This window comes from Marmota marmota, unplaced genomic scaffold (assembly GCF_001458135.2).
Source record: "Marmota marmota marmota unplaced genomic scaffold, marMar, whole genome shotgun sequence".
Classification (NCBI taxonomy): Eukaryota; Metazoa; Chordata; class Mammalia; order Rodentia; family Sciuridae; genus Marmota; species Marmota marmota.
Window position 1 is genome coordinate 7,948,419 of NW_026000185.1, and position 13,590 is coordinate 7,962,008.

General features: G+C 61.9%; 1 protein-coding gene across 1 annotated transcript in view; it reads right to left on the reverse strand.

Moving 5' to 3' along the window:
- Positions 1-13,590, reverse strand: part of Cacna1h (calcium voltage-gated channel subunit alpha1 H) — a 52,460-nt gene that overhangs the window by 10,227 nt on the left and 28,643 nt on the right. Inside the window, 15 exon segments of the mRNA XM_048789417.1 lie at positions 1-71; positions 955-1,163; positions 1,272-1,362; positions 1,494-1,649; positions 1,737-1,854; positions 2,332-2,517; positions 3,203-3,354; positions 4,575-5,017; positions 6,402-7,191; positions 7,308-7,400; positions 7,518-7,827; positions 8,885-9,044; positions 10,660-10,757; positions 10,918-11,051; positions 11,124-11,235. The exon segment at positions 1-71 is cut by the window's left edge and continues 256 nt beyond it. Coding sequence (XP_048645374.1) covers positions 1-71; positions 955-1,163; positions 1,272-1,362; positions 1,494-1,649; positions 1,737-1,854; positions 2,332-2,517; positions 3,203-3,354; positions 4,575-5,017; positions 6,402-7,191; positions 7,308-7,400; positions 7,518-7,827; positions 8,885-9,044; positions 10,660-10,757; positions 10,918-11,051; positions 11,124-11,235 — 3,123 coding nt within the window.

A 13,590-nucleotide genomic window follows, 5' to 3' on the forward strand; every position in this document is an offset into this window, starting at 1 on the left:
CAGCTTGAGCGCCGGCTGCTCCAGGCGCTGCTGGGGCCCCAGTGGGCACAGGGTGAGCTGCGAAGGCTGGCCTGGGGGCGGAGCAGGAGCGGGAACACGCACTGGGCCCACACCCACTGGCAGGCAGGGCCCTTCCCTGGCTGCCAGTCAATGGCTGGCACTTGTAGCAAGCTGGGTCACACATGTGAGCCACCCTGATGACTAGGGACACCATCCATGCTGTGTTCTCATGTAGACCCTGAGCCAGCTGGAGGCTCAGAAATGCCAGCGCTTGCCCAGGGGGGTGCCCCTGGCTGCTGTGTCCTGTGAGGGTCAGCAGGAGGGCCCCAGAGGGCTGGGGCCATGTGCAGCACCATTTCCCTGGGTCACTTCTGTACTTGCAGAGGGACTTGGCTGCTGTCTCAGGGCATAAAACTAGACCCACGCCTGGGGCCTCTCCTGGGCTTGCTGTGCTGCTTGACCCCCAAGCAGGAGCTGAGTCTCACTCCCCGTCTACCTCCTGGGGAGGAGTGGCTCCCCACCATCCTGTCCTAATCCTTCCCCATGTCTCCTAGCTACACACGGCCCCCTCCACTCCCTCTGCTCTCCCCTCACAGCCACGTCCACAGGGCAGCACTTCCTGGAGTTTCAAAGTGCCTGAGACACCCGGGCCACACACAGTGGATGCCTTGCTGGTGGCGACCCCTGAGTCCGACCCCAGTCCTATTTCCCAGCCCTGTTCCATTTTTCCTTCCGTGACCTCTGCTCGACCGCTTTCTCTCATTTTGAGCTGGGATAGGAACCTGCTGGGCCTTCTGCTAGCCTGCAGGGACCACGTGGAGTTTGCCTGCCTGCGCACAGAGCACAGCACTGGCCCCTCAGACTTATGTGGCCAGAGCTTTATGAGGCACATGGACTTTTGCTCGTCTCAGGGCAGGAGGTGCTACAAGGGCCTGGGCAGGGGATCATCCTTACCAGAGACTTCTGGTCCCCCTGCTGGGGGTCCACAGAGCTGCTGCTCCCACGGCGTGAGTCCAGGAGGCCATGGACCACGTCCAGGTGTGGAGAGCTCTTGGGAGTGGGAATAGGCGTGGCTGCCGTATGCATGATGAGGGGAGGGGGCAGGCTCCCCCGGCCCTCCAGGTGCCCGTTGGGGGTCACCACCAGCGATGACATCTTCATCTCTGGGTGGAGTGGGCCCCGTGAGCAGCTAGATCCCAGGAACAAAAACTCCTCCCAGCCTACCACACCAGGACAGGGATGCCCCCATGCCGGTCAACACCCCCTCACACCTGAGGCTGGCAGGACCCTAAACTTGTCGAGATCCTCCTCAAAGTGGGTGGATGTCTTGTCCTCATCAGAGTCGGATCTGGTGGCATCACCCTGTACCCGCCACGCACAAGGCAGACGTGAGGCTCCCTCGGTGGGCCCTCAGCCATGGAGGCTGCAGTGAGGGGGTAGGGCATGGGCAGAAGGGCCCTGAGACCGCCTGCCGAGGGTGCCCGAGCCCTCACCTCTGCCTGGAAGCCCTCCACCAGGATGGCCACCAGCAGGTTGAAGAGTACGTAGTTGCCGAAGGTCATCAGGGCCACGAAGTAGAGGGCGGCCCACGAGGAAGTGGAGGCCATGCCATTGTACAGCACCACATTCCAGTCCTCCTGTGTCAGGATCTGGGGGGACATGACTCAGGCCTGGCACCAGCCCGTGACCCCTGGGCCCTCGGCCCATCCTTCCCACTCAGAAGCCCCTGGGTGTACCTGGAACACAGTGACGATGGCCCAAAGCAGGGAGTCAAAGTTCTTTCTGTCAGGGACAGTGTCTCCTGTGTCTGTCTTCAGGCTGAACTTGCAGCCAAACAGGTGCATGCCCAGGATGCTGAAGGCAGGAGTGGGGTGCACTGAACAGGGACCCTCCATCACCCCAGTGCCTGACCCCCTCCTGGGCACCCACACTTGTGGCTTAGGAGGCACCTACACCCAGAACCAAGGTGGACAGTTGAGGCCACTCTGACTCTGGGCAGTGGCCAGGACCTGGGATACCTGTCTCATCCCTGCTTGGCCACAAGAACCAGCCTGCCTGTGCTGCCCACCCTCTCCGAGCCCTGTGCCCAGGCCAGGATGGCACATGCAGGCACTCAGCAACCCCTCCAGGAGCCTGCATGATCCACAGTCCCCACCTCATCTGCCTGGAGGCTCCACCTCCAACCCCCACCTGTGAACGGCACCCTAGCACCCGCACACAGTAGGTGCTCAGTCGTGCTGCCTGAATTCAGGCAGCGGTGACAAGCTGACTCCTGAGGGCTCAGGTGGAGACAGGCATAGCTCAGCTGCCCTGGGGGAGGCCGGTACACACCTGAAGATGAAGATGAAGAGCATGAGCAGCATGCAGAAGGTGGCCACGTTGTCCATGGTCTTCATGAGCACCACGAGCTGCCGCCGCAGTGCCGGCAGGAAGCGTACCAGCTTCAGTACCCGCAGAAGCCGGAAGGTGCGCAGCACGGACAGGCCTCCATCCGCCTGCCCCACGATCTCCCAGACGCTGCAGGCCAGGGTGCCAGGTGGCGGATCAGTGTGGCTGTCCCGACCCGGGGCCCTCTTCCCGGAGGCAGGATGGCCTCTGCTCTACCACACATCTGGGAGCAGGCTGGGCTGCAGAGGTGCCCAGGGGCTCAGCAGCCTGACTGGCCATGGGACCTGCAGGCTGCCCAGCTCCTGAGTTCCCAGGAGACTTGGGCTCTCAGCAAGTCAGAGAAGTGTCTCAGCCTCGTGCCTCCTGTCCTGACCTCTGTGGCCAGGACTGGCTCCTCTGCTCCCAATTGCCTGTTCCTGCACTCCTGAGGTCTGCTTCCTCTATGGGAGCCGAGGTCACCCTCAGATTCCCCTGCCACTCAGTACTGAATCTTGCTACAGCAAACGCCCAGAGGTGAGCATGATGTAGCCCCAGCTGCCCTTCCTCATCGGGATGAAGGGCTACTGAGCACCCAAACTGGCCTGCAGAGACCAGCTTCTCCAGATGCTAAACACCCACCGAGATACAGCTGCCCTAATGTGTGGCCCACGGTGCCTGTGGGGAAGGGACTGTCCAAAGCCTGAGGTAACCAGGGCCCCAGCCCACCTGAACCACCACCATCAAGCTCCTTCCTGTGGATGATGCTCTGCATTTCAAGATTCTGCCTCAGAGCAGAGCTTCCCGGGTCCCTTGGCCTGAGTGGCCACGCACCCACCTGATGACCACGATGATGCCATCAAAGATGTTGTAGGGGTTCCGGATGTAGCCCAGCGGGCCACAGGCCAGCAGCTTCAGCAGCATCTCCAAGGCAAACATGCTGGTGAACACAATGTTGCTGATCTCCAGAGCATTGGTCAGCTCCTCTGGCTGCAGGCAGGGAAGAGGGTCAGGGCCTCCTGTAGTGTCCTTCTGGGCACTGAAGGACAAGCAGCTTTGGCTGCATCAAGGGCCCAAGGGACTGAGGGCTATGTAGCCACTCAAGAGACTGCTCATTTGTGAGCTACAGAAACAGCACCCCAGGGGTGCCCTCCAGGTGGACAGCAGACCTGCCTAGCCCACCACAAACTCTCTGCTCCCCAGGACCTGCCCAACCTTCCTGCGATTGCGGCTCAGTGTGCAGGCTGCCACCGGCCTCCTCAGACCCTCCACAAGGCACAGGCCATGGGGAACAGAGCTGGGTGTGGGGCTGGGGGCTGTTGGGTGCAGCAAGTCAGCAGCCTGTCCACGCCCCCTGTAGAGCCCAAGGCCACACTGCTGGGGTGGGAGCCTGTGTGTGATTGTGCATGTGTGTATACAGGCAAGCCTTGCACGTGTGACCGTGGAGTGGGTGCGCACGTCTGTGTGCACAGAAGCTCCTCCAGGTGGGGGCTGTGCTGCCCAGAGTCCCGCCCTCCCGGGACAGCACCCTGCCTGGGGCCTGCTTAAGGCCAACAGTGGCTGCACTTCCCCAAGTGACTCCGGGAAACAGCAACTGGACATGCCCAGATGTTAGAGGATGAGAAGACCACTCTGGCTGCTAAGGGGGATTTGGCACAGTAGCAACAGGAGCTGGCCCTGGACCCCAGGAGAGGACACCTGCCCTACTGGACCCAGGGGCTCTGGTGCCCAGGCAGGTGAGGGGTGCTCGGTGCCCTCTGCACCCCTCCTCCTGGGCCCAGGAGTCACTTCATGGGGGCTGCTGCAGCCACCAAGGGCCCCTGCGGGTATGGCCAGGGTTTGGGCCATTTGCCTCTCCCAGAAAGCACTGAGAAGGGCTGGCTGGTTGGATATCCTTGGGCTCAGTGCCTCTGGGTGCCCTGACCTGGGGGTTTTCTGGTGGTCTCCTGGCTCCCACCCTGACTGGGAGAACCTCTGGGCTGGAGCCAGAAGTCCATGTCCACGGCTCAGCAGAGGCCTAGCCTGAGGAGTCAGGAGCATCTGACTCTTACTGCCCAAGGGACTGAGGCTATGCAGACCTCTCCTTGCTACAGAGGCCACCACATGGACCCTTGGGGCCTGAAGAGGCGCAGCCTCAAGGAGGCAGAGCTCTGAGGCTTGCTAGTTGCCATGTCCTGGCTCTGACCCCGTCCATTCCCCGAGGGCCCCACCTGCTCATGGTACTCGACGCCCATGCTCAGTGTGTTGACCAGGATGGCCACCATGATGCCACGGTTGAAGTACTTGCTCTCTACGATGCGGCGCAGCTTGCCACTGAAGGAGGCCCAGAGACGGCCTGGCCAGCCTGGCCTGCTGGAGGCTGGTCGCCGCTGTGGCCGGCATTGCACACCACCCTGGCCTGGTGTATCTGCTGCTGGGGGTGGCTGCATGGGATCGCGGCGGTCGCTGCGTTGCACATCCTGTGTGAACTCGTAGACCCCATGGGCATCTGAGTCCCCGCTCTCGGAGCCACTGAACTCAAGCTCAGGGTCCTCCAGAGCGCTGGCACAGTATGGGCAGTTCTTGAGTTCACAGGTGAGTGTGCCCGCCTGGGGGCTGGGCAGAGGGCAGGGCACACTCAGGCCTGAGAGACGGCTGGAAGCCCGGCCCAGTCCTGTGGGGACACAGACAGGGTCAGATTTGCACAGAGCGCCAACCCCAGGGCACCAGGTCCCCAGAAAGACTGCCCTTGTCCTGATGCTAGAGGCTGTGATGGGGCCTCATGTGGGATGAGGCCTCTGAGGAGGCCTGGAGCAGACAGCAGAGGGGGCCCTGGACAACTGGCATCCTCAGAAGAGGGAAAACATGCATGGGAGAGTCCTGTGCAGCAGCGGGCAGGGGCTGAGGCACCACCCAGCATCCAGCCCCAGCAGCCTGTGGTGCCTGGGCCTCCAGGAGCCAGCCCACCATGCTAATGCCAGCTTCTGGCCTCCCAGAGCCCAGAGGACGTTTCTGTTGCTGTGAGCTACCCACCTGAGGCACCCTGACAGCAGCCAAAAACATAGGGCAGACGCACCTGCAGGCACACACCTGGGCACACACGTATCTGGGTGTGCACTTGCACACTCAGATGTCCCTGGGGACCATCACTGTACACCTGGACACACTTGTACACCCACACGTGCACATGGGGGCATTCATGTGTACAACTGGGCACATTCTCACACACATGCAAACCTGGGAACACATGTACACCTGCACACATTTTTGCACACACACAGGTGCACTTGGGGAAGTCACAAGTTAGCTAGGCACACACGTGTACACCAGGGTGCACACATCCCCAATGGTGGCACTCCTGTCACACATTGGGGTGGGGACACTTGAGGTGGGCAAGTTTGTCCCCTCTACAGCTGCACTGCCCACGGACACCTAAGATTCCATTTGCTGACATCAGGGTACGCGGTGGCACCAGCTCCCCACCCAGCCCTCCTAGCTGTCGCCGTCCCCCACAGAGCAGGCAAGGCCTTCATCACTATCCTCCTTGCAGGGGCTGGAGCACGTGTCCCCTGCTGTCCCACATAGGCCCTGGTAGAGCCTCCAGGAAGGCAGGGGACCTGCTCCCCGGGAAGCCCCATGTTTCCCCTTGGGCTGTTTGTCCCAAGCGGGACTCTATACTCTCCTGATCCTTGGGGACCCTGCACCTTGATTTCTACTCCCACACTGCCCAAGCCTCAGTTTATCCACCAGCAAAGGAACCAGATCCCAGCTACTAGGGGCTCCACAAGTCCTCCCAGGCCACGGCAGGCCATGGACGTGGGCACATGGTCCCCCAGGACCAGGAGGGACGTGGGAGGTGTGCCAGGCTTTCCTTGCCAAGCTGAGTGCCATCTCAGGGCAAAGACTCTGCTCCTCTGGGCCTGTCAATGGGGCTTCACGTGGGATGGAGAGATGGGGCCCCTCTTCCTCCCTGACTGGCAAGGTGCGGGGTACACAGGCCATACCCCAGGGTGCTACCAGGTGCCCTCCTCCTCCCTGGGTGGTGTTGGAGTCCTTACCATGTTCCCCAACCACGTGCTGCATCTTCTCGTAGGGGCCAGGGCCACCCAGGCTCAGGGGGCTATGCCCCATGGTCCTCGGGGGCACGGCCCGCTGGCCCTTGGGCCCGGGGCTGGTGCTGCCTTTGTTGCCAACCAGGCCTGAGGGCAGGATAGTAGGGTAGTTCATGGTGCCCAGCCCCGAGGCCAGCTTGAGGCTGGCAGCAGTGGTAGCTGCAGTGTGTGCGACCCGGGCCCTCTCCTGCGGCCCCTCCACGTGGCAGCCGGCGTGGTAGATGCTGTGCACAGACTCGGAGTCAGGCGGCCTATGGCCCAGGCAGGGCGGCGATCGTGGCGCGCCGGCAGGCACCAGCCTAGTGTCGCGGGTGCCTGGTTCAGGAGTGGGCCTGCGCGGGCTGCCATGGCTGAAGTGGTAGTGGTGGTGGTGGTGGTGGTGGTGGTGGTATACCAGGTGGTGCACGGAGGCTGCGCACCTGCCTGCCCGGCGCTGCCGCTGCCCGGGGCCCTGGCCCTGCAGGCTGCTGCTGGGGTCCACCTTCTTGCGCCAACGGCTCTGCCAGCGTGCATAGAGGCGCAAGCCGCGGCGCTTGACCTTGCGGATGACGTGGCCCACGTACTTGAGCAGCTCCTCGTAGCAGCTGCCTGGCTCTGAGAAGCTGGCTAGTGTGCTGTCGTTGGACAGGTAGCGGGCACGCTGCTCACGCATCAGCTGGTTCTCCCGCTGCTTGGTCTCCGAGAACTGCGTGGCGATCACCACCAGGCACAGGTTGATCATGAAGAAGGAGCCCACCTGCGGCAGGGTGGGAGTGACCACCACTCCCAGGGCACGAGCTACACCCTCCCCTTAGGGGTAGGGCAGGACGCAGGGCCGCCCTGCACCCCCACCCCTCCCCAGCCCACACTCACGATGATGAGCAGGATGAAGTAGATGAAGTTGTAGAAGGAGTGGGCGTCCATGACGTAGTACATGATGTCCACCCAGCCCTCCAGCGTGATCACCTGGGGAGGGAGGCGGCTGCACCCTGGCCCATGCCTGCTCCAGCTCCCTAGCCAGCAGTCAACACCATGCCCTCCTCATGGCCCTTCCAGGGCCCTGGCCACACCCTCAGTGCCCACCTGGAAAATGGCTATCCAAGCGTAGCCGATGTTGTCGAAGTTGATGGCACCGTTGTGGGGGTTGAGGTCCCCTGAGCGGCACACGTTGTAGTACTGGTTCCAGTTGATGCAGGCGTTATGGCTGGCGCCCGCAGCCTGGGACTGCACGTAAGCCTCCCAGCCCAATGTGCACTGCATGCGCAGTTCCCGGCGGCCGGGGATGTGGGAGCACTTCTGCATGCCGTTGTCACGGCGTGAGGAGCAGATAAAGGGGTTCTCCTCACCCTCCTCCGTCTGGTAGTACGGCCGTAGGAAGGTCAGGTTGTTGTTCCTGCAGGGCAGTGGGGCCAGAGCGCGGCTGGGTCGGTGCCTGGGTCTCACTGAGCCTGAAGCCCACTGTGCTCCCTTGGGAAGGGGGCTCAGGATGTGACTGCTCCACTGGGACTCCCACTCCTGCCCCCAGGAGAGAGAACGCAGGGCAAGAGCCAGTGGGGTGAGCACCCAGGGCAAAGGCAGACGCCATCCACTGGCACTGCTGTGGGCATGGTCAGGACCTGGCTAGGGAACCCATGAGCCCACCTGACATAGCTCCAGAGGCCCTGGGCTGTCCTGATGCCCTCCTCCCCTTGATGGCCAGGCCTGGAAGGAGGGCCAGAGAATCTCAACCACTCTGGGGGCCACTGGAACTTCCTCGTGGGTCCCTCCTCTCTTCCTGCCAGACCTCCCCAGGGTCTCCCAGACCACTATGAAGGGCAATGAGGGGTCAGAAGCAGATAGTGGCATCTGTGGGGGACTGTCCTTCAGAAGGAGACAAGGAGGAGGCAGGATGGAGCCTGGCTGCTCCTCCAGTCAGGCCTCCTGAACTGCAGACTTCTAATGACAAATGCTTCACACCCCAGATGCAGCAAGCTCCCCTGGGGCATGGGAAAGCTGCTGTGCCCATCCTGAGCAGGGCTGGGCACTCCAGGACAAGCTGGGGGAAGCCCTCGAGGTCAGGCTCCATGGCCCTGGGCACACCAGAGAACTTGCAGGGGTCCAGGAGAGCAGGGCTGGATGACCCACAGGTAAGTGGGAGCTCAGCCCCTGCAGGGCCTCTCTACCAGCACTCCCATGTCATGTTGGGAACGCACAGGAACAGGGAGAAGAAACAAACCCAGGCAGAAAAACAAAGAGAGAAACCCAAAGCCAGGACCTTGGTTCAACCTAGGGGGGCCTCCAGGTAGGGAGCAACTCCCAGCCTCTGGCCTGCTGGGTGCAGGTCTTGCATTGGGGGTGTGGCCTGCTGGGTGGGAGGGGCCAACAGAGACGGGCCTGATGGGTGGGAGGAGCCACTGTGAGCAGGCCTGCTGGGAGGGTGGGGCCTCACACTGGAGGCAGGGCCTGCACACCTGACAAACGTGCTGTCCAGGAAGCAGCGGTTCCGCAGCAGGCCGGCCCAGAGCTGGACACCAACAATGCCAAAGATGAAGAAGACGAAGAAGCAGAGCAGGAGGACATTCCCGAGCATGGGCAGCGTGTCCAGCAGCAGGGTGACCAGGATCCTCATGCCTGCGGGAGGCAGGGCTGCTGGTCAGCTCAGCAGAGTCCTCCTAGAGGGTCCTTGGGCCCGGGCCCTGCCTGAGCTTTGCTACTGTGAACAGCAGCAAATTCCTAAATTGCTACTAATTCCCACTGTGTCAAGTGTGCTCATGTGGGTACTCTGGGTAGCTGTGCTAGTCCCACGGTGACTGGTGTTCCCCACCTGACCTACTGCAGGCCCCGAGGGACACTCCTGGGTCACAGCCACACCAGAGAGGAGCAGGCCGCAGCTCCCCATGGGTGAGAGCTGGCCAGTTCCTGCTCCCTTCGGATGGCAGGGTCCTGGCCACATGGGCTGACCGCACACCTCTAGCATGGCACCTCAGGCTCAGGGCTGCCTCTTGGGCTCCAAGCAGGTGGAGCTCTGGCTATTCCCAGTAGGAATCGTGCTACAGCAGAGCCTCAGAGCCCCTCATCGAGGGGCATGGGGGACAGGCACAGAAGGCAGGAGGCAGGCCAGAAGCCCTAGGCCACATGAACCCAGGGCACCAGAAGGCGGGTCAGCCCAGGCCTCAGGGTCCCTTGATAGGTCCTCAGGAGGGGCAGTGCCCTGTTCCTCAAGGTGTAAGCAGGGCCATGCTGAGGCTGCAGGTAGAGCCCTGGGCCATGTGGTTGGGCATGGGGAGAGGTGTCAAGGTGTCATGGAGGTTCAGGTGCAGGGGGCAATGGCAGAATGAGCCCTGGGTCTTGGGGGAGTCCAAGCCAGGAGGGACACTAAAGTCTCAAAAACAGGGAAAGGAACAGAGTCACAGTGGACAGACAGACACAGTCAGTGGGCTGTACTCTGGCCAACAACTGGCTCAAAGTTCACACATTACCCAGGGGTCAGAGTGGACCTAGGGCAAATAGTGGAATACAGTCTTTAACATGTCCTGGGAATTGTTATGAGGAGCACACGGTCCTGTGTGCAGAGTCACCCTGTGGGACAGATGCAAAGGCACTTGACCCAGCAGAAGCCATCTGTGGACTGAGCTGGGTCATTCGACTGCTCCCACAGGGTGGCCTGGGGAGGAGCTGCTGGCCCTGTTGAGTGGACTGAGCATGTAGAGGATGCTGTGCAGCATGCGAGGAGTCACACCTGCATCCCTCACCTTGCCACCTGGAGGGGTTCACTCTCTCCACTATTACAGTGAGAAAGAGGGGCTCTGAGAGGTTCAGTAACTTGCCCAATACCACACAGCACTGGAGTCCTATCTGACCCTGGAGGTTAGAGCAGACAAGTCGGTAGAAGCCTGACCCATGGGAATTAAGGCACAACCCTGAGCCACGAGCCCTTTGGTGGGTCCTGGTGACCTTGGTTATCTAGAGGTGTTGTCCCCTACCACCACTGTCACACCCTCCTAGGGCAGGCGTACCCTTGCTGGGGCCACCAACTCCAGTCATGCCCTAGAGAGTACAGTAGTCCCTGCCACTCAGTGCTGGGACCAGGACCATGTGAACCTGCCTGCCCATCACGTCCTAGCCTGGATCTCCCCAGAAAGGAGGCAAGTCCTCAGGGCCCAGACAAGCATCAGGGTGGCCCTTCAGCTCCCAGTGCCAGGGCCTAAGTGGGTTTAGAGAGCCCTGGATGGGGCCTGTCACTTACTGGGCACGCGGTTGATGGCGCGGAGGGGCCGCAGCACGCGCACGGTGCGGATGGCAGAGAGGCTCACGTTGTGTCCGTCCAGGGAGTACTCCATCATACTGGGGAAGCAGGAGGCCCGAGGTTGGCAGGCAGGCCACTGGTCCTGAATCCAGCCAGGCTGGGCCCTGAGGCCCATGACCCGGGCCACCCACCTCTCCTGTCCCTGGCTGCCACCCGGGGAACCCGGTACCAGCCAGCTCCGTGGCTGCGGCCACCAACCCTGCCATGACGATGAAGAAGTCCAGCCTGTTCCACGTGTCGCCCAGGTAGCACTTCTGCCCAAACAGCCCCAGGGCCACCATCTTGATCACCATCTCCACAGCGAAGAAGGCGAAGATGAAGTCATCGAAGGCCTGGTGGGAGCAGAGGTCAGGCCGGGATGCCCCCCCCCCCAGGGCCCGCCCGCCCACCTGCCGCCCGCCCACCTCCAGGATGCTGCAGCGCTCCGAGCGGCACTCCAGGTCCTCGCAGGGCCGGAACATGCCCAGGGTCACACAGTTGAGCATGATGACCAGCATGCTGACGTGCTCGAACCATGTGCTGGCGTTAAGGACCACGTGCAGTGAATAGCCCCCCCTGCCCACCCGCAGGCCAGCCTGGCATATCCTGGACCCCCGTGTCCCTAGCGCGGGAGGGCCACCCTGGCCACTTGGCACCAGAATGCCTGTCCATTCCAGAAGGGGCCACCAGGTGGCTCCCTGGCTCTGGAGTCCATAGTTCTGGGGAGAATCTGTTGCTGCTGCCTTGCCCCCCAGTTGACTCCTCAGGAACTCCTTGGACAGGGGCCCTGTGGCCAGCCAGCTATGCTACCTGAGGCCTCTGTGGGGGAGGCTCCCAGGGTTTCCAGGGCCTGGCCAACCTCCACAGTGGCCGGGTTGTGGGGGGCCGTAGGCAGGGTGGCCCACAGCCAGAAGGACCCAGGGTAGGGGAACCCCCACCCCAATAGCCCACCCCAGGCCTGGCCCATCCAACTTTGGTGGCTTTCCCTGTGCCCCCGCGACCACTAGAGAGCCAGCTAGCAGGGAGTTCCCATGGGAGACCCGGACCTAGAGTAGCTTTCTAAAAGACCACCTGCAGGACACAGTGGGGAAGCCAGGTCTCGCCTGCAGCCCCACCTCCCCAATACCAACCCCAGCCACAGGGGTTGGGCATCCACCCTCACAGCCAGGCCAGGCTCCAGATTCAGCCTGGCTTCACATCTCCTGGCAGGTAGCCACTAGCCTCTGAGCCTCAGTGTCCCTGGGCTTCCCTTGTGGGTCACTGCCCCCTGGCCTCACCCCACTGCCCCCTCACAGGTCACTGTCCCATGACCCCCTGGCCAGCCCCCCCACTTAGCCCTCATCAGCTGCTGCCCCCTGGCCACTGGACCCTGTGCTGGCTCCAAACCAGGGAACTTCCTCAAAGTCCAGGGCAGCCCTGCCCTCCTCCCTGGGTATTCTGCCCCAGCTGCACGGGGCCCGTGTGTGTGACTTGGTAGGGACAGTGGCTTTGTGAAGTAGTAGGTGGAATTGCACCAGGAAGGGTGCACCCACAGGCAGGACTGCAGTATTGACAGGAGTGCCCTTGCTGTCACACAGATGGCCAAGCCTCAGGCAGGGGGCAGGTGGCTGAAGCCACATGTCAGGCCGCCCAGCTAAGTCCTGGCTCCAGAGGCAGGTCCTCCCCATCCCCTTACACCCACATTTAGACCCAGCACCATCAGGAGCTGCTGCAGAGGGCACCCCAGACTCATAGGCCACCCTCCCTGTGCCTACCAGTGTGTGAGCAAGGGCCACCGGGAGTGACCAGAGGGTCAAAGAAGCTCCTAGGACTGTGCACAGGGGTGTCAGGACCTCCCCTGGGCAGGGCAGCCAGGTGCACATGGCCCACTTCCTGTCCTGTGAGGACAGTCCTTGTGTGTCACACCACCCTTGATCACACTGAGGACAGGCGGCATCAACCAGCCACATCACACAGAGCCCAGTGACTTCCAGTGGCTTAATTACACAGCTGGATTTTCTGGATCTTAATTAAAATTCTGTAGGTTTTGAACCAATTTCTACAAATCAGAACCAATTTCCACTGTGGGCCAGAGAAAGCCAGGCCAATGTGTGGACAGGCATCTGTGCTGCCCAGGGCCTGTTGCTGGAGGAGCAACCGGGGACTCAGCAGGGTGGGGATGTGGGACTGATTCAGACTGGCAGAATAAGACGATCTGTCCTGTGAGGGCTCCCGTAGCCCTAGGCCCTGGGCCACAAGGAGTAAGGAACTGAGAAGCCCAGAGAGGGGCTTGGAAAGGGGGCCTAGGTCCCATCCCTGCAGGCCCCTTGAGCAGTAGGTCCTGTGCATGGGGACTCCAAGTGCCCATTCTGTGGGCCGCATGCTCCAAATGTGCACCCCCAGACCCCCTGCTCCCTCTCCTCTCCCAGGGGCTCAGAGCCAGTACCCAGCTGGGAAAAAGTCCTGCCTGGGGCTTCAGGACACGGCTCCTGTCCTCAGACCCTCAGGCCTCCTGCTGCAGAGGGTCCTGGAACAAAGGCACTCCCCAAGCCTCCTTTCTGGGACAGGAAAGGCCATCCCTCTTTCCACTAGGGCTGCCAGCCCACAACGCCAGCACTCTCTCGTCTCTCAGGCCACAGCTGAGCACTTTCCAAGGAGCTGGACTCCAAAGCACCCCAGACAGACTCCCCAGATGTGGCCTCACCAGCAGGGAGGAGAGCATGATATGAGACGCTGTCCATGGTGCTGAAGCGGTCACTCCACCTGGGGCCAACCCAGGAGTGCTGGGCTGGGGAAGGCAAGGCACAGGGCGCTCCCCAGCCAGCTGGAGCCATGCAGCTCTTCCTGAAACCACACTTCAATCTGCCCCTCCCTTGGGGAAATTGAGAAGTGTGGTCATGGCTGTTTGCCACC